At 40.7% G+C, this 16984-nt stretch overlaps 1 protein-coding gene across 2 annotated transcripts; it reads right to left on the bottom strand.

Moving 5' to 3' along the window:
- Nucleotides 1-477: 477 nt before the first annotated feature.
- scyl2 (SCY1 like pseudokinase 2) lies at nt 478-16379 on the bottom strand. Of its 2 annotated transcripts, XM_061959523.2 has the most exons (19): nt 16229-16379; nt 12944-13140; nt 12708-12865; nt 7881-8025; nt 7649-7798; nt 7353-7574; nt 7160-7276; nt 6950-7075; nt 5258-5434; nt 5152-5163; nt 4949-5071; nt 4750-4863; nt 4537-4669; nt 4347-4465; nt 2861-2961; nt 2712-2781; nt 2556-2633; nt 2354-2476; nt 478-2277 (listed from the first exon to the last, which is right to left on the bottom strand). In XM_061959523.2, the coding sequence occupies exons 2-19, from the start codon at nt 13118-13120 to the stop codon at nt 1684-1686; spliced, it is 2739 nt and encodes a 912-aa protein (XP_061815507.1). In that variant the 5' UTR covers nt 13121-13140; nt 16229-16379; the 3' UTR covers nt 478-1683. The 2 variants fall into 2 exon arrangements, with proteins under 2 accessions (XP_061815507.1, XP_061815508.1); XM_061959524.2 differs by lacking the exon at nt 5152-5163.
- Between the last annotated feature and the right edge of the window lie 605 nt (nt 16380-16984).

Here is a 16984-nt window from a genome sequence, read left to right as displayed (position 1 = left end):
AAGAACGCACACAAGAAAATGCAACTTGTCAATGGAATCGTCCTCCAATAGCATAGCACACTAGCACTTGGGTCATATTATAAGTATGAATCGAAATGTGGGTGTAAATGTTGATTAGATTAGGTTAAGAGTGTGATGTTTTATTTATGTTTGGTAAGGGTTACTCATTGGTGAAATGGTACGGTCCAACTGCTTTATGTGGGAGGTCTTTGTTTACGGACGTGACTTCACTAAGGATCAACTTACACGTCGTTGATGACAATATATAGCAACACAAGTTGATTAAATAAAATCAAGTGACCACAGTAGCATCTTTTTGTCGTTTATTGTCGTGTCTTCTTCATTATTGTTTTTTCTAGATATTTTGTAAAGGTGAAGATTGTCATTTGTGTGACGTCATCTTAATATGCCACAATGAACTAGCCCTATCCAAATATCTATGTAAATATGTTAAATAAATAATGAGCACACGGTAACTATGGTGTACTTCTCTTTATATGTACAGCTTTCCATTGATCCAGCCCACCTCAGTCATCATGAAATGATACAACACATATAACAGCAATAGTGTATGATGATAATATTCAGAGGCTCTGTGACTGCAGCCTTCAGCGGAAACACAACATGACCACATTGCACTTTCATTTTAAACCTAAGAGTAACTAGTGAGCATACCGTGTTCGCCAGTTTAATGACACTGTAAGTCAGTGCAACTGCAAACCCATTGTCCATCAGAAATAATCATTATTATTGCACAAGATTCCTCCCCTAAGGCCTCTAAACTCTCACAAAAATAAAAACGCAGAGGCCACTTAAAATCAACGGTATGTTTACACTTTTTGAGATCACCAGCACAGGTCCTCGGACAGCTGAAAAATACCAAAATCTATATATATTATTTAAATGTAAGAAACGGTACACTCCAGTTTGTAAAGTAAGAGTCTTTTGAAGAAGAAAAAAAACATAAATGTTCATAGGTCATAAATGAGAAGAAAAAAGCAAGTGGAATAAAAGTATGACCATCAAATCAATACAAGTTTACCCTTATAAGGCACAACCGCCTACTCACTGTTTCACCTTGTACGTTAGTTACCCTTAGCATTCGCATCTCAATTTGAAGACAGAGTCCAGACATACTGCATTTAAATAGGAGCTGAAATGGAACCTGAACTAGAGCAGACATCTGCGGCAAACATCTGCAGCAGGCTCCGGGATGATACAGGAATGAGAGCTTCAATCCATTTTCTACTGCTTGTTCCTCTTGGGGGAATGAAAGCTTGTGTTTATAAAAAAAAACAAGGTTACTGGTGATGCATTGTTGACATTGAGACAGTCTGCAAAAAGGGGCATCCCGATTTCTGGATGCTACACGTCTGGCTACCTCAGTCCAGACATGCGGAACTGTCTCAAATAGTCTGAAAACTGGAATAAGATGACTGAGAATTGGAGAGTAACATTTGGGATTCATCTCATCAAGTAAAAAAAGAGTAAGAAACCCACAGCTTTGTAGAAGAAAGCATATAAGAACTTGTTCTTGTGGTCAAATAGAAATGGAATCAACAATGTGCAGAATGTGAGCAAGATCAAAAATAGACACAGCAAAAGACCATTGAGTGAATTTTTCAGTTAAATTTTTCACATTCAATCAGCGTCAGCGTTTGAGAGAACCCGCTCCTCACTTGTTCAGCCAAACAAGTCTTTCAGGTCGTTGTTGGCGGACGTGCTGTGCTTAAGCCCGCTTTGGTTCATGCTAACTGGAGTTTGAGAAAAGTTTTGTGGGCTGAAAAAAGGGTTTGCTTGCATCCCGAACCCGCCCATGCCCGCTGAAGCCCCCTGTATCGCAGTTTGAGCGTTCTGGGGCGAACCAAACTGACCGAGCCAAGGGGTGCTGTTTCCGGGGACTGCCTTGGGAGCTATCTGGTTGAGGGTGACTTTGGGCTTGTTGGATGTGAAAAGGTTGTCCAGCGCCGACAGGTCCGGTCCTTTGCTCATCTGCCCGGCAGCTCCTTGATTCTGTGTGAGGGCTCCAAAGTTGGGGGTGCTGGTTGTGGTGGCCATGCCGCCGTAGACGTTGGGGCCCGGAGGCCGCATATTCATCCCCATGCCCGCCGTCTGAAAGCCCATGGCGGGGTTGAAGCCGTTGGACACCGCGGTGCCTATGGAGCCCACGGGGAAGCTGGGGCCACCCTGCACTAAAGAAGGTCGAGGTGTGTTGGCCAAGGACATACTGTTTAGGGATGTCATGTTGTTTAGAAGGCTGTTGGTCAGATCCTTTGTCTGCAACACACAAGTAAAGTCAGTCAAGCCAAATGTTTGGCTTACAAAATTACAGACTGCAGAATGCCATCTTTGCCTGTGAGTTGGTGCTGGCGGGCGGTTTGATGCTCTGCGGTGCCAGCGGCTGTTGACTTCTTAGTTTGGCGGCCTGTTCTTGTTCCTTCGCCAGTCGCTGCTTCTCCTCTAGCGTCAGAGACATCTAAGATAATTACAAAAGGGGTATTAGTTAGGTGGATGAGATGTTAATAGAAACCAAAGGCTACATCAAATCTTTGTACCCTATTAGGCTGTGGGGCTGCTGCTGAGGAACCATTCTCCTTCCCGTTGACCCCTGTGCTGCCAAAAATGTCATCAATCTGGAAATAAATACAGGCTAAGTGAATGACACGTTTGAAATGCAAATGGGAGTCTTTCTTACTCTCGACTGGACTCACCTGGTTTCCAGAGGATGATGGGCTCTTGGTCTCCTCTGGTTGCTTCCCTGTGTTTGAGATGTTCATGCTCCTGACAGAGGAAAACAAAGAACAATTATAGAAAAAGAAAAGACGCTTGTCTGTCATTGCTTATTGAAATCACAAGACACCTATGCTGCTCCTGCATGATGTGCAGCTGCTCCAGCTTGGTCTTGTGCTCTGCCTCCATGCGGCTCAACATGTCTCTAATGACTACCATGAACGAGTTGAACTGAAACACAAATCAAAAGTTGCATCAGGACATTCTGAAAATGAGTTATTAATATTCACTTTACATGCCTATCAGATGCCTAGGTTAAATGTACTTTGTTAGATGACAGAATAACAACAAGATCTTATCCAGTGTAAATGTCATTGACTAATATTTTTGCCTCAGTTATCGCCCACAACCTATTTTTCCTTGACTAAAATAAGACGATGACTATTCAAAAGAAATACACGTTAACTAAGACAATGATAAAATCAACTGACAGACAACTGACAAATATAATCATGTTCATTTTGTCTTGTAGACGGGTGGAATAAATTGGGAATATATCCAATCACAGGCCAAGAGTACAAAGGAGAGCCAATCAGATGCTTTTCTTTGTGAAATAGAGAAGTTGGATTTCTCACCGCCAAAACAATGTATGGATTTAACAGGACATGTATGACATAGGTATGCATTTAACAAATTCCACATGCTAATACGTGTATTCGTTGACACGTTTTATGAAACTCATTAGTTGCGCTGACACAATATTGACGTCACAGTTACAGAGCAGCTTAGATGATGTGATCACAGAACAGTAAATATCAGCCAATAAACTACATAGCCAACTATTTCATGTGACAACTCTGACTCGACAGCAGACCATAAAGTGATTACGAGCACAGAATTACCTGTCACTAATGTTAAAAATTAGGACTTTATTCAAATAAAGCTGACTGTTCCAAAGAAAACTAAAATACACAATCAGACAAACTTTATGAAGTTGAAACAAAGAAAAACACATTCATTCTCATTGGAGCAAAAAATTACCAACTGCATCATTCCTAACTATAAGCTATGGCTACTTTTCTGTTAAACCAATGCTTTGCAGGCAGCCTAAATAAAAGTGCATCAATGGAAACTTTAAACATATCTAATCTTTTATACTTTAGTTGATTGAATTTACTAGAATGTTGTGAAATTTAGTCAACTAAAAGAGACTAATGTTTGACTGCGATTAGTAAATTTAAAATTGCTTTCAAAATTAACCCTGCCTTAAAGTTGTGAAAATACAAGATGTAATTTACAGCGTCTCAGGGCCAAACGGTATAGCTCGGTTGGTAGAGCGGCTGTGTCAGCAACTTGAGGGTTGCAGGTTCGATCCCCGCTTACGCCATCCTAGTCACTGCTGTTGTGTCCTTGGGCAAGACACTTTACCCACCTGCTCCCAGTGCCACCCACACTGGTTTAAATGTAACTTAGATATTGGGTTTCACTATGTAAAGCACTTTGAGTCACTAGAGAAAAGCGCTATATAAATATAATTCACTTCACTTCACAAACATTGAGTGCAGTACAAAACCTTCAACATATGCATAAAATCTGTGGGAATACAAAAAATATACCTGGTTAAGGTTGAGGCTGTTGTCGATGCTGAGCGACACCAGGTGTGGCAGGCTCTTGCTTGCCAAGTTCTCCTTGGGAATGCCCAGCTTCTTGTGACTGAAGGTACACTTGTAGATTCCTACAACAAGAAAAGTATTTCAGTCTTTCAGGAACACGATGATGATGAGGAGGAGGGAGTGTCGTGCTCACCTAGAATTCCCATGAGTACTGCTGGCTCTCTGGAGGGGATCTGCTGCAGGAAGGGCAGGATCTCATCAATGACATACCACTTGTCCAGGTACTCCAAGATCTTTCCCAGACACACCAATGAGTTCACACGCACCTGCACGATGACAAGGAGGGGAAAAAGTCGTAATGCGTGTGTGTGCATGAGATTGAGCTGGAGGATAGAAAAACACTCACAGCGAGCGAGGAGGTTTGCAGACAGGCAGATTTAATTCGAGGGATGAGGGAGTTCTTCATGGAGGGATAGTCGATCAGGTTGGCGAACGTTGGGATGATGTTGAGGCATAGCTCCTGAAAGATGTCGGAAAATTCAAGACATTGTGAGTAATCACTGCAAACATAATACAAGTATCATAAAGGCACAAAATGGCTGCACCTGGATCTGCACAGAAGGTGCTTCCAGGGCTCTGTAAACCATTGGCAGCACACTGTTCTTGATGTCCTCCGCCGGCGTTTTGGTCAAGAGGAGGTCCATTTTTTGCAGGAAGATCAGCAGAATCTGCACAGGGACACGGTTATAAAGGACAACTTAGACGTGCATCAAGGACTGCATGTGAGCAGACATAGCTGTTGGCCTACCATGTTACTAGCCTGAAGAAGCATGGGAAGCATCACAAAAAGAGGACAAGTCTGATAAAGTGACAGAGCCAAGTTCCATATCTTATTTTTTTGGTTTTGTTTGTACCTGAACGGGCTCCTGCTGCTTGAAGACTGGCGTGAGGTCCGGCAAGATGAGGCGCACGTACTCGTCCTTGGTGCACTCCTCTGCAATGAGCAGCACGTTGGGCAGCACGAAGGGAACCATGTCTGGGTTGACGAACTCCGAAGTGAGCGACGGCAAGATGCGGTACACCACCACTCTCTGCGAGACAGGAAATAAGACCCCTGTTTTAATATCCAGAGGGGATTTATTGGTGGTCACTTGAGGCGTTACACTACATTTCCTATCAGCTATTTCGGTACATTAATGAGCCAGTCCAGCCTTTGGCTATTGATAATGCCAAAGAAAAGTCAGAACTTGAAAACTATCTTCTGTTTGGAAATACTTTTTCTTCGCTGTAAAATACGTAAACAGACAAAGACCAGTGGATGGGACAAATGCAGTGTGCCGCCAATGTTCAGTAGAAATCCGGAGCAGCGCTTCAACTTTGAACGAATAATGCTGCCCTTGACAGGCTTACCTTGGTTTTCGTACGGCCCACATTTCGTATGATTTGGTGTTCAACAAGAATTTGCGTCAAAATTTTGCCTCAGTTTTCATATGTCGTCTCAGTTGTCACACAGCCAATCATTGCACATAAACTACTTTGTCTGCCCCAACAAAGAATACGTCCCTGTGGCTCTCACATAACACCTTTTTCTCCGCTCATCACCATCTTCACCAACATGAGTCTTTAATGAAAGGTAAAAGTGAGGTTAAATGTTCCTTTATCCGTTTCATTCATCATTTATATGCATTTCATATTGTTTTCTGCATGTAAAATTATAATTACAGTAATCCCTCGGTAATTGGTTGCAGCCCTGACTGTGGTAATTTAATTTCCTCAGAAGTAGGAATTATTCATTATAAATCTAATATTTTTAGAAGTACAGCATAAAAAAACAGTTTACGACCTTCTATAAACAATTTTTAACATTATGAGAGCCATTTAGAAATGAAATAACACCCACATAGTCACCTTTACACTTGTTTATTCCAATATAGTCAAACTACCTGAGGGTGGCAACGATACTGAACAGCGTGCTCTGATTAGTTTGGTCTCATCTAGTGGCCAATATTACTGTAGTACTAATATTTTTAGTAAATGTAGTAATTTCTATGCTTGAAAATGCTTAATTAGGAAAAAATAGGTTGAATATGTTTAAAAAACAGACAAAAACAAAACACCTCAGTGATAAAGTGTAGCTGCAAATTTGAAGCGCTCTGTGACTGTATTCTCTATAAAATTAGTTTTATTTTATATTTTTGGGTATCTGGAACGGATTCAATAGATTTACATTAATTATGGGAATTTCCCCCCCCCCCATATGATTCAGTTTTCCTTAGCCCGTTTTGAACGTATTACAGTAATAACAAAAACCATGGTAACGCTGCACTAAAAATTAGATAACTATTCACACTGTTACTGTTGCACTTGCCTGCATCGTTGCGCTGTCCTAAAAATAAAAACCATACGTATGATTTTCTATTTCTTATTTGAAATTGTGATTTATTGTAGAATTAGTAAAACATTTTTGCAGAAAAGCTAAGCAGTTGTATGTGTTTTGTTCCCTTGTTGTGCTAAAAATGGACCGAAGCTTGACTTTTAACCTGAGGCACGTACTGCTTTATGGCGTGCAATTGCACCCCGAGTGGTCATGTGATCATGAAGCTTACCTTGGGCAGTTTGGGCAGTACTTTGGGAAGGCCTTTGTAGAATTGGGACTTTTGCAGGTTGTCCCTCTGGAAGAGCGAGTCAAAATACTGTAGGGTCACTGCGCCCACGTCGTCAAAAAACGGGATCTGCCGTCCGCACACACAATCAAGAAAAAAACGTCAGACACTGCCAGGCATCATGATGGTGAGATGTTACATGAGGACGGATACCTTGGTCATCTGGTCGGCGTCCGGTCGGACGTTGGGCGTGACGCTAAGCAGCATTTTGACATGGTCCCGCACTGCCTCTGGAATCTTGTTCAGCCGTGCTGGACTGATATTGCTGAGCTGCAACAAAAGAAGCCTGACATTATAGCGGTTCTTTAGTATGAGTCAGAGTTACGTCATCATTCTCTGGCCCCACCTGGTCGAGCTGCCTGCTGAAGCTCTTAAAAATATCGTGCTTGTTGACTTGGAAAACAGGCTTGCCCTCATTGAAGACGGCATGCATGACCACGCCCAGCGAGTACATGTCGGAGGCCGTGTCGCAGCTGACGGACAGGATGTACTCCGGGGCCAGGTACTCGGGGTTGGGGAGGCAGAGTGGTGGGAGGTTGGGCTCCCATTCCTTGCAGGAGTATTTCGGCTGCACGGGGGTTTAAGATAGCAAGAGCGTGTTTGACTGAGACTGATTGGCGTAGAAGTATTGTGCGAACTCACATCCGCGTCTGATGGGTTGCTTGTTGAAATGCTAAAATCATAGCCCATAATCTTCCACGAGCCGCTTTTGTTGAGGATAATGTTCTCTGGGCACAAGTTACCGTGGACCATTTTAACTCCGCTGTGCAGGAAGGACAAACCCTCCGAGATCTAAAGAGGTTTACAGGATCACTTTGAGTTTATGATGGCGTTTCAACCACGTGCTCACACCCAACAATGACTGCGTACTCACCTGTAGCAGGCCATACTTTGTCTCCACGTCATACAGCTTGTAATCCTTGATGTCATTCGGCACCGGGCTGGGCAGGTTATCCCACTGTCCAAGCACGTTGGACAGACTGGCAAAGACGGGCTCTGTGCAGAAGGCCAGGCAGTCTCTGACGCCAGGAAAATGAGAGCAAATCCAGAGACTTGAGCTGGACTAGTAATAATAAATGTATGTTTTCAGGATCATGCCAAAAAACAATGTCCTCATTTTGGCGTCAAAAAGTCTACCCAATCCCCTATGTAGGTTAATTTGTGTTTTAATTACGAAAGCTTTTGTTCTGCAGAACAGTGATATTATATTGAATATGTGGATGTTTTTTTACCCTTGGCATTTGTTGCATCGTTGTTGTTCTCGCTCGATGATAAAAGATGTCAATCAAGAAAGTACCGGGAGTCTTGGAAGGAGAGGAGCAACATTCATATATTCTCAATATTCAGTATTTTATTGTTCATAGTTAATATTGTAAATCCCACATTCTTTATTTTTACGTACATTCTGATTGTCATATAATTCAGTAATAAAAACTATTGTTTTCCGTTTTAGTTTTTTTACTGAATAAGACACACAGAATGTACATGAAAATACAGAATGTGGGATTTACAATAAGAACTATCAACAATAAAACACTGAATATTTAAAATATATGAACGTTGCTCCTGTGCTGCAGACCACTTCCTTTATCAACATATTTTATAATGAGCAAGAACAACAAAGATGCAACAAACACGGTGAAAAATAAAGGCAAAAAAACAACAACAACCCCATATTCGTAAAAATATCACTATTCTGCAGAACTTTGTTGTAGAAATCTGTCCCCCGTCTAACACTCACTATCAGGCTTTTTTGCTCTGTAAACAAGCCCCGCTCACTCTACCCCACTCTGTTCGTGTCCGGTCTGCAGGAGGCAGAGCTTCGTATGTCACTCAAAAGTGCGAATTCTAACCTTTGGAATAATTTCTATAGTTTGAAAATATCGAGCCGGCCGCATTAAAATGTTAATTATGTTGTATTATGCCCAGGTCTTTTTAGGCTGTTTTGTAATAAAGACAAACAATAACCTCCATAATCCTCTGTCTCTAAATCCCTGCTAACACATTGCCAAAGCTGCAGGTGGAGCGACAACACATAAGCGCCAGTCCATTTAAGCCAATCAGAAGCCTGAAGAAAATTGTTTTTTTGGAAAAGGCCCAATAACACCAACATACAAATTGAGGAAAACGCATGTGAAGCAAATTTGCTCCTAAAGGGAAAAATCTCTTAACTGCACTTTTTTGGGGGGAAATTTTGTCTATCATTCACAATACATATGCGGGACAAGCACACGTTTTTCTTTTTTATACACTCTATAACTTGTAAATAAATGCTAGCAAGAGTCAACTAACAATGGAACCAATGTTAGTCGCTCTATTCCGCCTATAAAACGATCTAAAAAAACATCCAAAAGCCTCCATCATTGTTTTACATACATGCTGTAAGTATATATCAAATGTAGTAACAGGCACATTCATAATAACATGTAATATTTACGTATTTTGCTAATTTTAAGCATTATGGTGGCGTATTAATTTCACAGACGCATCAGAATGTTAGCTATTTCCTTCAGCAACAACACGAGTGGGCATCATTCATAAGCATCATGCAGCAGTATTGCTAAGTGCTAAACATGATATACAAACTACGAACATAATAAAACAATCACTTATTGTACAATGTCTGCTCTCACCAGAGTGCCGACTGATGGGATGTTCATATATTCCTGTTTAGATGAAGAATTATTCATAATCCTCACCCAGGTGTAAAGAAAAATAATAAATACTGCGACCAAGCGTGTTTTCATGTCTTTCTCGCCATCACCGGGTATAAGTTGGATGTCAAAGTTGACCAACTTCTCAGTTTATGACCACATCCTTCTAGTATCCTGATGAGATGCATGATTTATAATCTAGAATGACCTTTTACCAACTGAGAGGCGATGCAGCAGCAGCAGCTCAGCACTGTATGTCAAAAGCTGCAAAAGCTAGTTAGCTCTCTAGAAATAAAGCCCCTAAAAATAGCTTGTCTGTGTTAGCGCTTATAATAACCATATAGTAACACTTGGGTGTATATTCAGGTCAAGAGATGTAAATGGAGTATTGCTGGCAGTTTTTAATATTTTTTAGAAGGCTTTATGGGCGGAATAGTGTACTCCCATTAGCTGCATAGTTAGCCAGAATGCATAAAAAAAGAAAAACGTGCTATTGTCTTACATAGGTGTTTGTGAAAAATAGGCAAAGATAGTGCAGTTCCCTTTTAAATAAAAGGTTACATAATAGGAAAGTAACAGTACATGTATTTCAATTGGGATTTTCCCATACGCAGCATTCAGTTCGGTATAGAGGCGTACCGAATGCCTACACAAGTACGCAAAAAAATTAGTCGGGGATAAGAAGTGATTTTTCTGTCATGCATTGACTCAGCAATCAAATACAAGGAGCCACTAATGGTGACGTTGGAGCCTAGATCCACAAGTCTGGGGAGCGTGCTTAAAATTGTCATTAAAAAAAAAAAGACGAGGCCCAGCTTGACTCGCAGAAGTCTTGACTTCTTATTAGGCACCATTAAGACAGAACATGCAGGCACTCTCCCAATGTTTGGTAACACGTCGCCTTCCCAGTGAAACATATCGACGGGGGTGTTCAAATTGCGGCCTGGGGCCATTTGCAGCACGCAGCTGGTTTTATTGGCCTGAGGCACATTGTAGATTTAAATAAATAAAAAAACTAAACAAAATAAACACAACAGAAATGGCCAGATCAAGCAAAAATACACATATCGTAACACTAAAAAGCAGTAATTTTGATACTAATAACTAGGGTTACGCAACAAATATCGGACTGATAATTATCATGCGGACATAAGGAATTATGTCACACTGATAAATCCGATAACATAAAAAAAGAATTCCGATAAAAAAAGGGGGTTAGGTTGAGTAAATCAAGTGCGACTTTTCTCCTAAACTCACCCTGAGCTCATTGAAAACAAACATGGTGTAGATCGTGTTGGACTTCTTCCCATTTCTGCAGAAGACATTTTGCGTGCTACTAGCACCAAATATTTTGCAAACATTACCCGAAGAGGAGGGTGGAAAAAACCATCACTCTTAAACACGTCAAACTTCATCAGCCACCTGAAACGTCAGCATCACTAGGACAGTGTGTAAAAAGCCTACAAAGACGCCTGCACTGCTGAAGAAGCTGCCCCACAGCCAGACGCAAAAGAAAGGGCGTGCACTAACTATACAGTTAACGATACATTTTTATGTAAAATATTATACATAGGGATGTCCCGATCCAATATTGATATCGGAAATCAGTCCGATATTAGCCAAAAAAGTGAATATCGGATTTTATCGGACTGAATCTAAAAACTCCGATATAAGCGCTCCGATATAAGCTGTCCATTTACCGCTGCAGCACGTCTATTATAGGTGACTCTGGTTTGATCACACTCCAATTAATTAACGTTGGTGCCGGCCGCGGAAGAAGAGCTTCTCTGATCCAGCATGCACAGCCCACGTGATCACAACAACGACAACGCGTGTGCTTGCAGCAAAGTGTAGTGATGTCGGCTGTGTGGAAGTATTTTAACCTAAACCCGGACAAAGACGTTGCCGCTAAATGTAACATTTGTCAGGCGCAAGTGTCCCGTGGAGGGACAGAACCGGGAAGGTTCAATACAAGCAACCTCATCGCACATTTGAAAAAAGACCACAAAAAAGAACATGAGGATTTTCGCGAGAGCAACAAACCACTGGCTCGCTTCAGCAACCCACGCTGCCCGAAAGCTTTGCAAGACGTGACAAACTACCACGGGACAGCAAAAAGGCAATGGCCATAACAGAAAAGATAGCCCAGTTTATTGTGCTTGATGACCAGCCCGTGTCGGTGGTGAGTAATGTCGGGTTTAAACGCTTAATGGAGCACCTCGAACCTCGCTACATTATTCCTAGCCGCCACTACATTGCTCTTGTTATTAGAGTGATATGTTTATTGTGTTTACACTATTCTTCAGTGAAGACCAAGATTAATTACCACATTGTTTTGGGCACAGTCAGTCAGTGAAACTGGAGCTGTGAACTCTTAACTTAGAGCAGTTGGACAGTGGACAATATTGTGTTGTTTTTGTCCCTGCCCACAGTTGTTTCCAACATAGGCTGACAGTAAAAAAATAACTGAAGTGAACTTGAATTGTTTGCACTTTAAAACGTTTTTTTTTTGTTTTAATTTGATTTATTTAGGTTATTTTTCAGGGTCTTCTAATTTATTTTTAATTTATTCTATTCAATTGTATAATTATGTTGGTATTAGTGGTTATTTTGCACTTTAAATATAACATTTTGTTTTTATTGGATTTGTTGAGGTAATACTCTTATGTTGAAGGTTAAAATTTATGTAACCAATTGATTAATAATAAATGGGTCAGTTTTTCATATACCTACTCTTGCTGACTATTGTTTTCTGTTTTAACACTACAACATCAGTAACAGTAACATCACTTTATCAAGCCTTTTCTAACATTCCACACAACAAAATTAGGAATAAATATATGTATGATTCGTGCCTATATCGTATCGTATTGATATCGGTATCGGCCAATACTCAAGGCTACAATATCGGTATCGTATCGGAAGTGAAAAAGTTGTATCGGGACATCCCTAATTATACATATAAATAAGTTAACTATCGGGTTGAATGATTAAGTGAATGAATGAGTTCATCAATGGATGCACGGCCAAAAAAAGTAGTTTGTCACCTGGACTCTTCCAGAGGATGCTGCACTGTCAGGAGGCGGGGGTGCCGCAACCTCGTCAGCTGTTGTACTCCTCGCTTTAGGGAGTCTATAATTTGGTCCTTGTCGAATTTCTGGTACTTGTCGATCATCTTTTTGTCAAACACAAACACGGCCACTTCCTGGAGAAGACAAAACACGTGTCACGGAGACCATAAGCGTCTAAATGACGGTGGCTTTTGTTATAGGAGATCAGTAACCTGTTTGGTGGACTTCTTGGTGCCATTGTAGATCCTCCAGCACATGCCAGGACCGCCGCTGGCGATGTGACGGCCCACCTCAAACTCTCGAGTCACGGGGTTGCCCATGACGGCGCTGGTGACGTCAGCCGTCACTTTGGTCACCGTGCTCTTCAGCTTGTTCAGCATGGACTCCATGTTGAAGCCGGACCAGGCAGCTGGAAGGAAGCCCGGGGTGGTTAGCATATCCAGGTACACTGCAAACTACACTCTCCGGTTAGAAAATTATTAACTTTTTTCTTTTATGTATCAACTTCCCAGCACCTTTTTGAAATGTGTTAAAAGGAACTTGAAGGGGTGTTACGCAACAGGAAGTCAGAGTTGATGTCACCGCACAGCATATTGCATACATTAGAATTGGTGGTAGATCAAAATACATTCTAAACATTTGTTACAATTCCTTTACTGAGGATGAGCACTAGGTTGTCATTTTACACAGTAAAAAATACGTTTTTTAATTACTCGGTCGCTTTATTTTCAAGCATTGTCAGCATATTTTCTACCCTCATTCATGCCAACAACTGGACATAAATGAAGCACAATGAATGCATTATTTTTAGAGATGTCCGATATTATCGGCCGATAAATGCTTTAAAATCTAATATCGGAAATTATCGGTATCGGTTTCAAAAAGTAAAATTTATGACTTTTTAAAACGCTGCTGTACGGAGTGGTACGCGGACATAGGGAGAAGTACAGAGCAGTTGCGTCTCCCAGTCATACTTGCCAACCCTCCCAATTTTCAGTGCCCCTCCCAAAAATCAACCATTCTCCGGAATTTCTCCGGATTTCCACACAGACAACGATATTGGGGGCATGCCTTAAAGGCACTGCATTTGCATGCTGGCCCAATCACATATCTTCGGCTTTCCACACACACAAGTGAATGCAAGCATACTTGGTCAACAGCCATACAGGTCACACTGAGGGTGGCCATATAAACCACTTGAACACTGTTACAAATATGCGCCACACTGTGAACCCACACCAAACAAGAATGACAAACACATTTCGGGAGAACATCCCCCACCGTAACACAGCAGAACAAATACCCAGAACCCCTTGCAGCACTAACTCTTCCGGGACGCTACAATATACACACCAGAGGTGGGACCAAGTCATTGCTTTGCAAGTCACAAGTAAGTCTCAAGTCTTTGCCCTCAAGTCCGTGTCAAGTCCCGAGTCAAGACAGAGCAAGTCCGAGTCAAGTCCAAAGTCAAGACTGGAAAGTCTCAAGTCAAGTCCCAAGTCCTGCATTTTGAGTTTCGAGTCCTTTCAAGTCGTTTAACCACAGACTAATATATTTACACAGATTGTGTATGCTTTTAAAACGCTGTATTTATTTATTAAAACAAGTGCATTTGAAATTGCAGGGAAAAACATAGTGCTGACATTGCACTATAATTATAGCATATAAGAATATTATATTACTGTTAAGCAAACTATGAATACTAAAACACGCCAAAACATGTGTCTGTTATCATAGCTACACGTATGACAAAAAAGGGGGGTGAAAATCAGTGGTATTCAGTGAGGTAAGATAAATTAAATGCGCTGACAGTTCATTGCTCCTGCCAAATGAATTGCACTGAGTGGAGCGGATCACCACTCCAAGATGGCGGCCCCGCGCCTCGTCTGCGCCAGTAGGCAGTAGCGCTCCATGCTGCGTACCCTTAGAACATGTCTATGGTTATAACGTTAGCAGTGAGTTTGCAGCCTCACTGATTTAACTACACAGCAAATAAAAGTCACGTTACTTAGCCAATAAACGTTATCTTACATTCAAAACTTACCCTTCTTTGTGCAACTTCAAATGTTGAACGTTGTTGCGTCTCCGTCTGTAATATTCGAACTGCGTGATTTGCAAACGGCAATTCGTTTTTTGTTGACCAAGTCGTAGTTTTTATACCCGAACGAAACCAACTTTGGCATAATTGTTGCGTTGTTTGACAACTTGTTCGGTGGTTGTACTGCAATTTGATTGGATGAATGCTGCGTGATGAAAACAACGTAGATCTAATTTGATTGGCTGTTGTACTGACAGCACACCAGCTGACAGGAACAACACGCTGAGAGACACAGACGAAGAAAATGAAAAATACGGAGCGCTCCCAAATAACTTTTTAAGCTTTGGATTTTGGGGAAAGTAGCAAGTCATGTCAAGTCAAAAGGCTCAAGTCCAAGTGAAGTCACAAGTCATTGATGTTAAAGTCTAAGTCGAGTTGCAAGTCTCTTTACATTTTGTCAAGTCGAGTCTAAAGTCATCAAATTCATGACTCGAGTCTGACTCGAGTCCAAGTCATGTGACTCGAGTCCACACCTCTGATACACACCCTATCCCCCCACCTCAATCCCGCCCCACCCAACCCGGCCCACCTCAACCTCCTCATGCTCTCTCAGGGAGAGCATGTCCCAAATTCCAAGCTGCTGTTTTGAGGCATGTTTAAAAAATAATGCACTTTGTGACTTCAATAATAAATATGGCAGTGCCATGTTGGCATTTTTTTTCCATAACTTGAGTTGATTTATTTTGGAAAGCCTTGTTACATTGTTTAATGCATCCAGCGGGGCATCACAACAAAATTAGGCATAATAATGTGTTAATTCCACGACTGTATACTGTATATCGGTATCGGTTGATATTGGAATTGGTAATTAAGAGTTGGACAATATCAGAATATCGGCAAAAAAGCCATTATTGGACATCTCTAATACATTTCCTTAAGGAATGTTCATTCAAACATCATAACGAGGGGTTTGGCTGCAATTACTCACACGTTCATTTCCGGCGTAAGACCTTCTAATGTCACTAAGTGGAAACTGTATTTAAAAAAGAAACAACGTTATTGCTGGCTAGTTAATGCTAGTTAGCTTGCTTTAACGCAAAAATATTGACAATCTGGTGACATATGTCTACTTCGTCAGGTCCAAACACAATTTAAGCCTGTATTTCATATTTATATTAATATCTAGTGAATTAATGAAATGTAATCATCCCCCCATACGCCACGTAGCACAATTCCACCGTTGATAGCGATCAATAACCCTTTAAATGTCATTTTGACAAGTGTATCAGTTATAAATGTAGAGATAGTAAGCATTAATTCCGCTTTAAGTGTTAAGTAGCTTGTAATTCCCAAATAATTCCCCGACGCTAACTAGCCGACATGCGCAGTGAACATCGCAGTCATGACAAGTGTTAACAAAAAAAGCCCACCACCAAGACGAAACATTCCTGTAACTTACAAAAATAAGATGCCTTCAAGTGAGTCCCCCTTTAAAAAAAATAAATAAGAGAGACTCCCAAGGAGCGCTGTCACTAAAAGCTGTGACTTAGAGCGCCCATGTTTTCAAGTCGCGCACAGATACAGCTAGCATGCTAGGCTAGGAGAAAGCACAGTGTTACTTCCGGGTTGTGTCGCTTACGTCAGCATCGTTTTTTGTTGCAATGAGTTGATATATTTAATAATATGCTCACTATGGAGCCCGTTTCCACTACTAAAAAAAATACTCCAATGGTAAGAGATAAAAATATATAATCATGGGATAGTCATAATTATCAATTAAAAAGCGAAATAATGAGATGAGAAAGTCAAAATTATGAGATAATTCAAATTATGGAAAAAAAGGTCAAAATTATGAGGAAAAAGTTGAAGTTGTGAGATACAAAATTGTAATTATCAAGTTAAAAAAAATCTAAATTGTGAGAACATTCACAATTATGAAATAAAAAGTCTAAATTATGACTATGTCATAATTCGACTTTTTATCTCTATTACCGTACTTTTATTTCATAATTTCTACTTTATTTAAAAAAAATATTACTTTAATACCTTTCTTAAAAAAACATGTCCAATGTCTGAAGATGAATCTATTGAATTGAAGTATTTATTTCAAACCTGCACAGTACAACACTTTTTTTTTTTTTTTTTTTTTTTTTTACATCTTGGCAGAGACATTTGTGCAAGGCTTGAAAAGGGGTTGGATGAAGTAGATGCTTAT

The sequence above is a fragment of the Nerophis lumbriciformis genome, linkage group LG05, assembly GCF_033978685.3.
Source record: "Nerophis lumbriciformis linkage group LG05, RoL_Nlum_v2.1, whole genome shotgun sequence".
NCBI lineage: Eukaryota > Metazoa > Chordata > Actinopteri > Syngnathiformes > Syngnathidae > Nerophis > Nerophis lumbriciformis.
Note: the sequence above shows the minus strand (reverse complement) of the source record. Positions and strands in the feature narration are given on the sequence as shown.

Coding starts and splice junctions, on each gene's coding strand:
- scyl2 (XM_061959523.2), bottom strand. CDS start 13,120: ATGGAGTCCATGCTGAACAAGCTGAAGAGCACGGTGACCAAAGTGACG. Junction 7,076..7,159: donor ACGCCGACCAGATGACCAAG/GTATCCGTCCTC, acceptor TGCGGACGGCAG/ATCCCGTTTTTTGACGACGT. Junction 2,477..2,555: donor CAGCCCCACAGCCTAATAGG/GTACAAAGATTT, acceptor TAATTATCTTAG/ATGTCTCTGACGCTAGAGGA.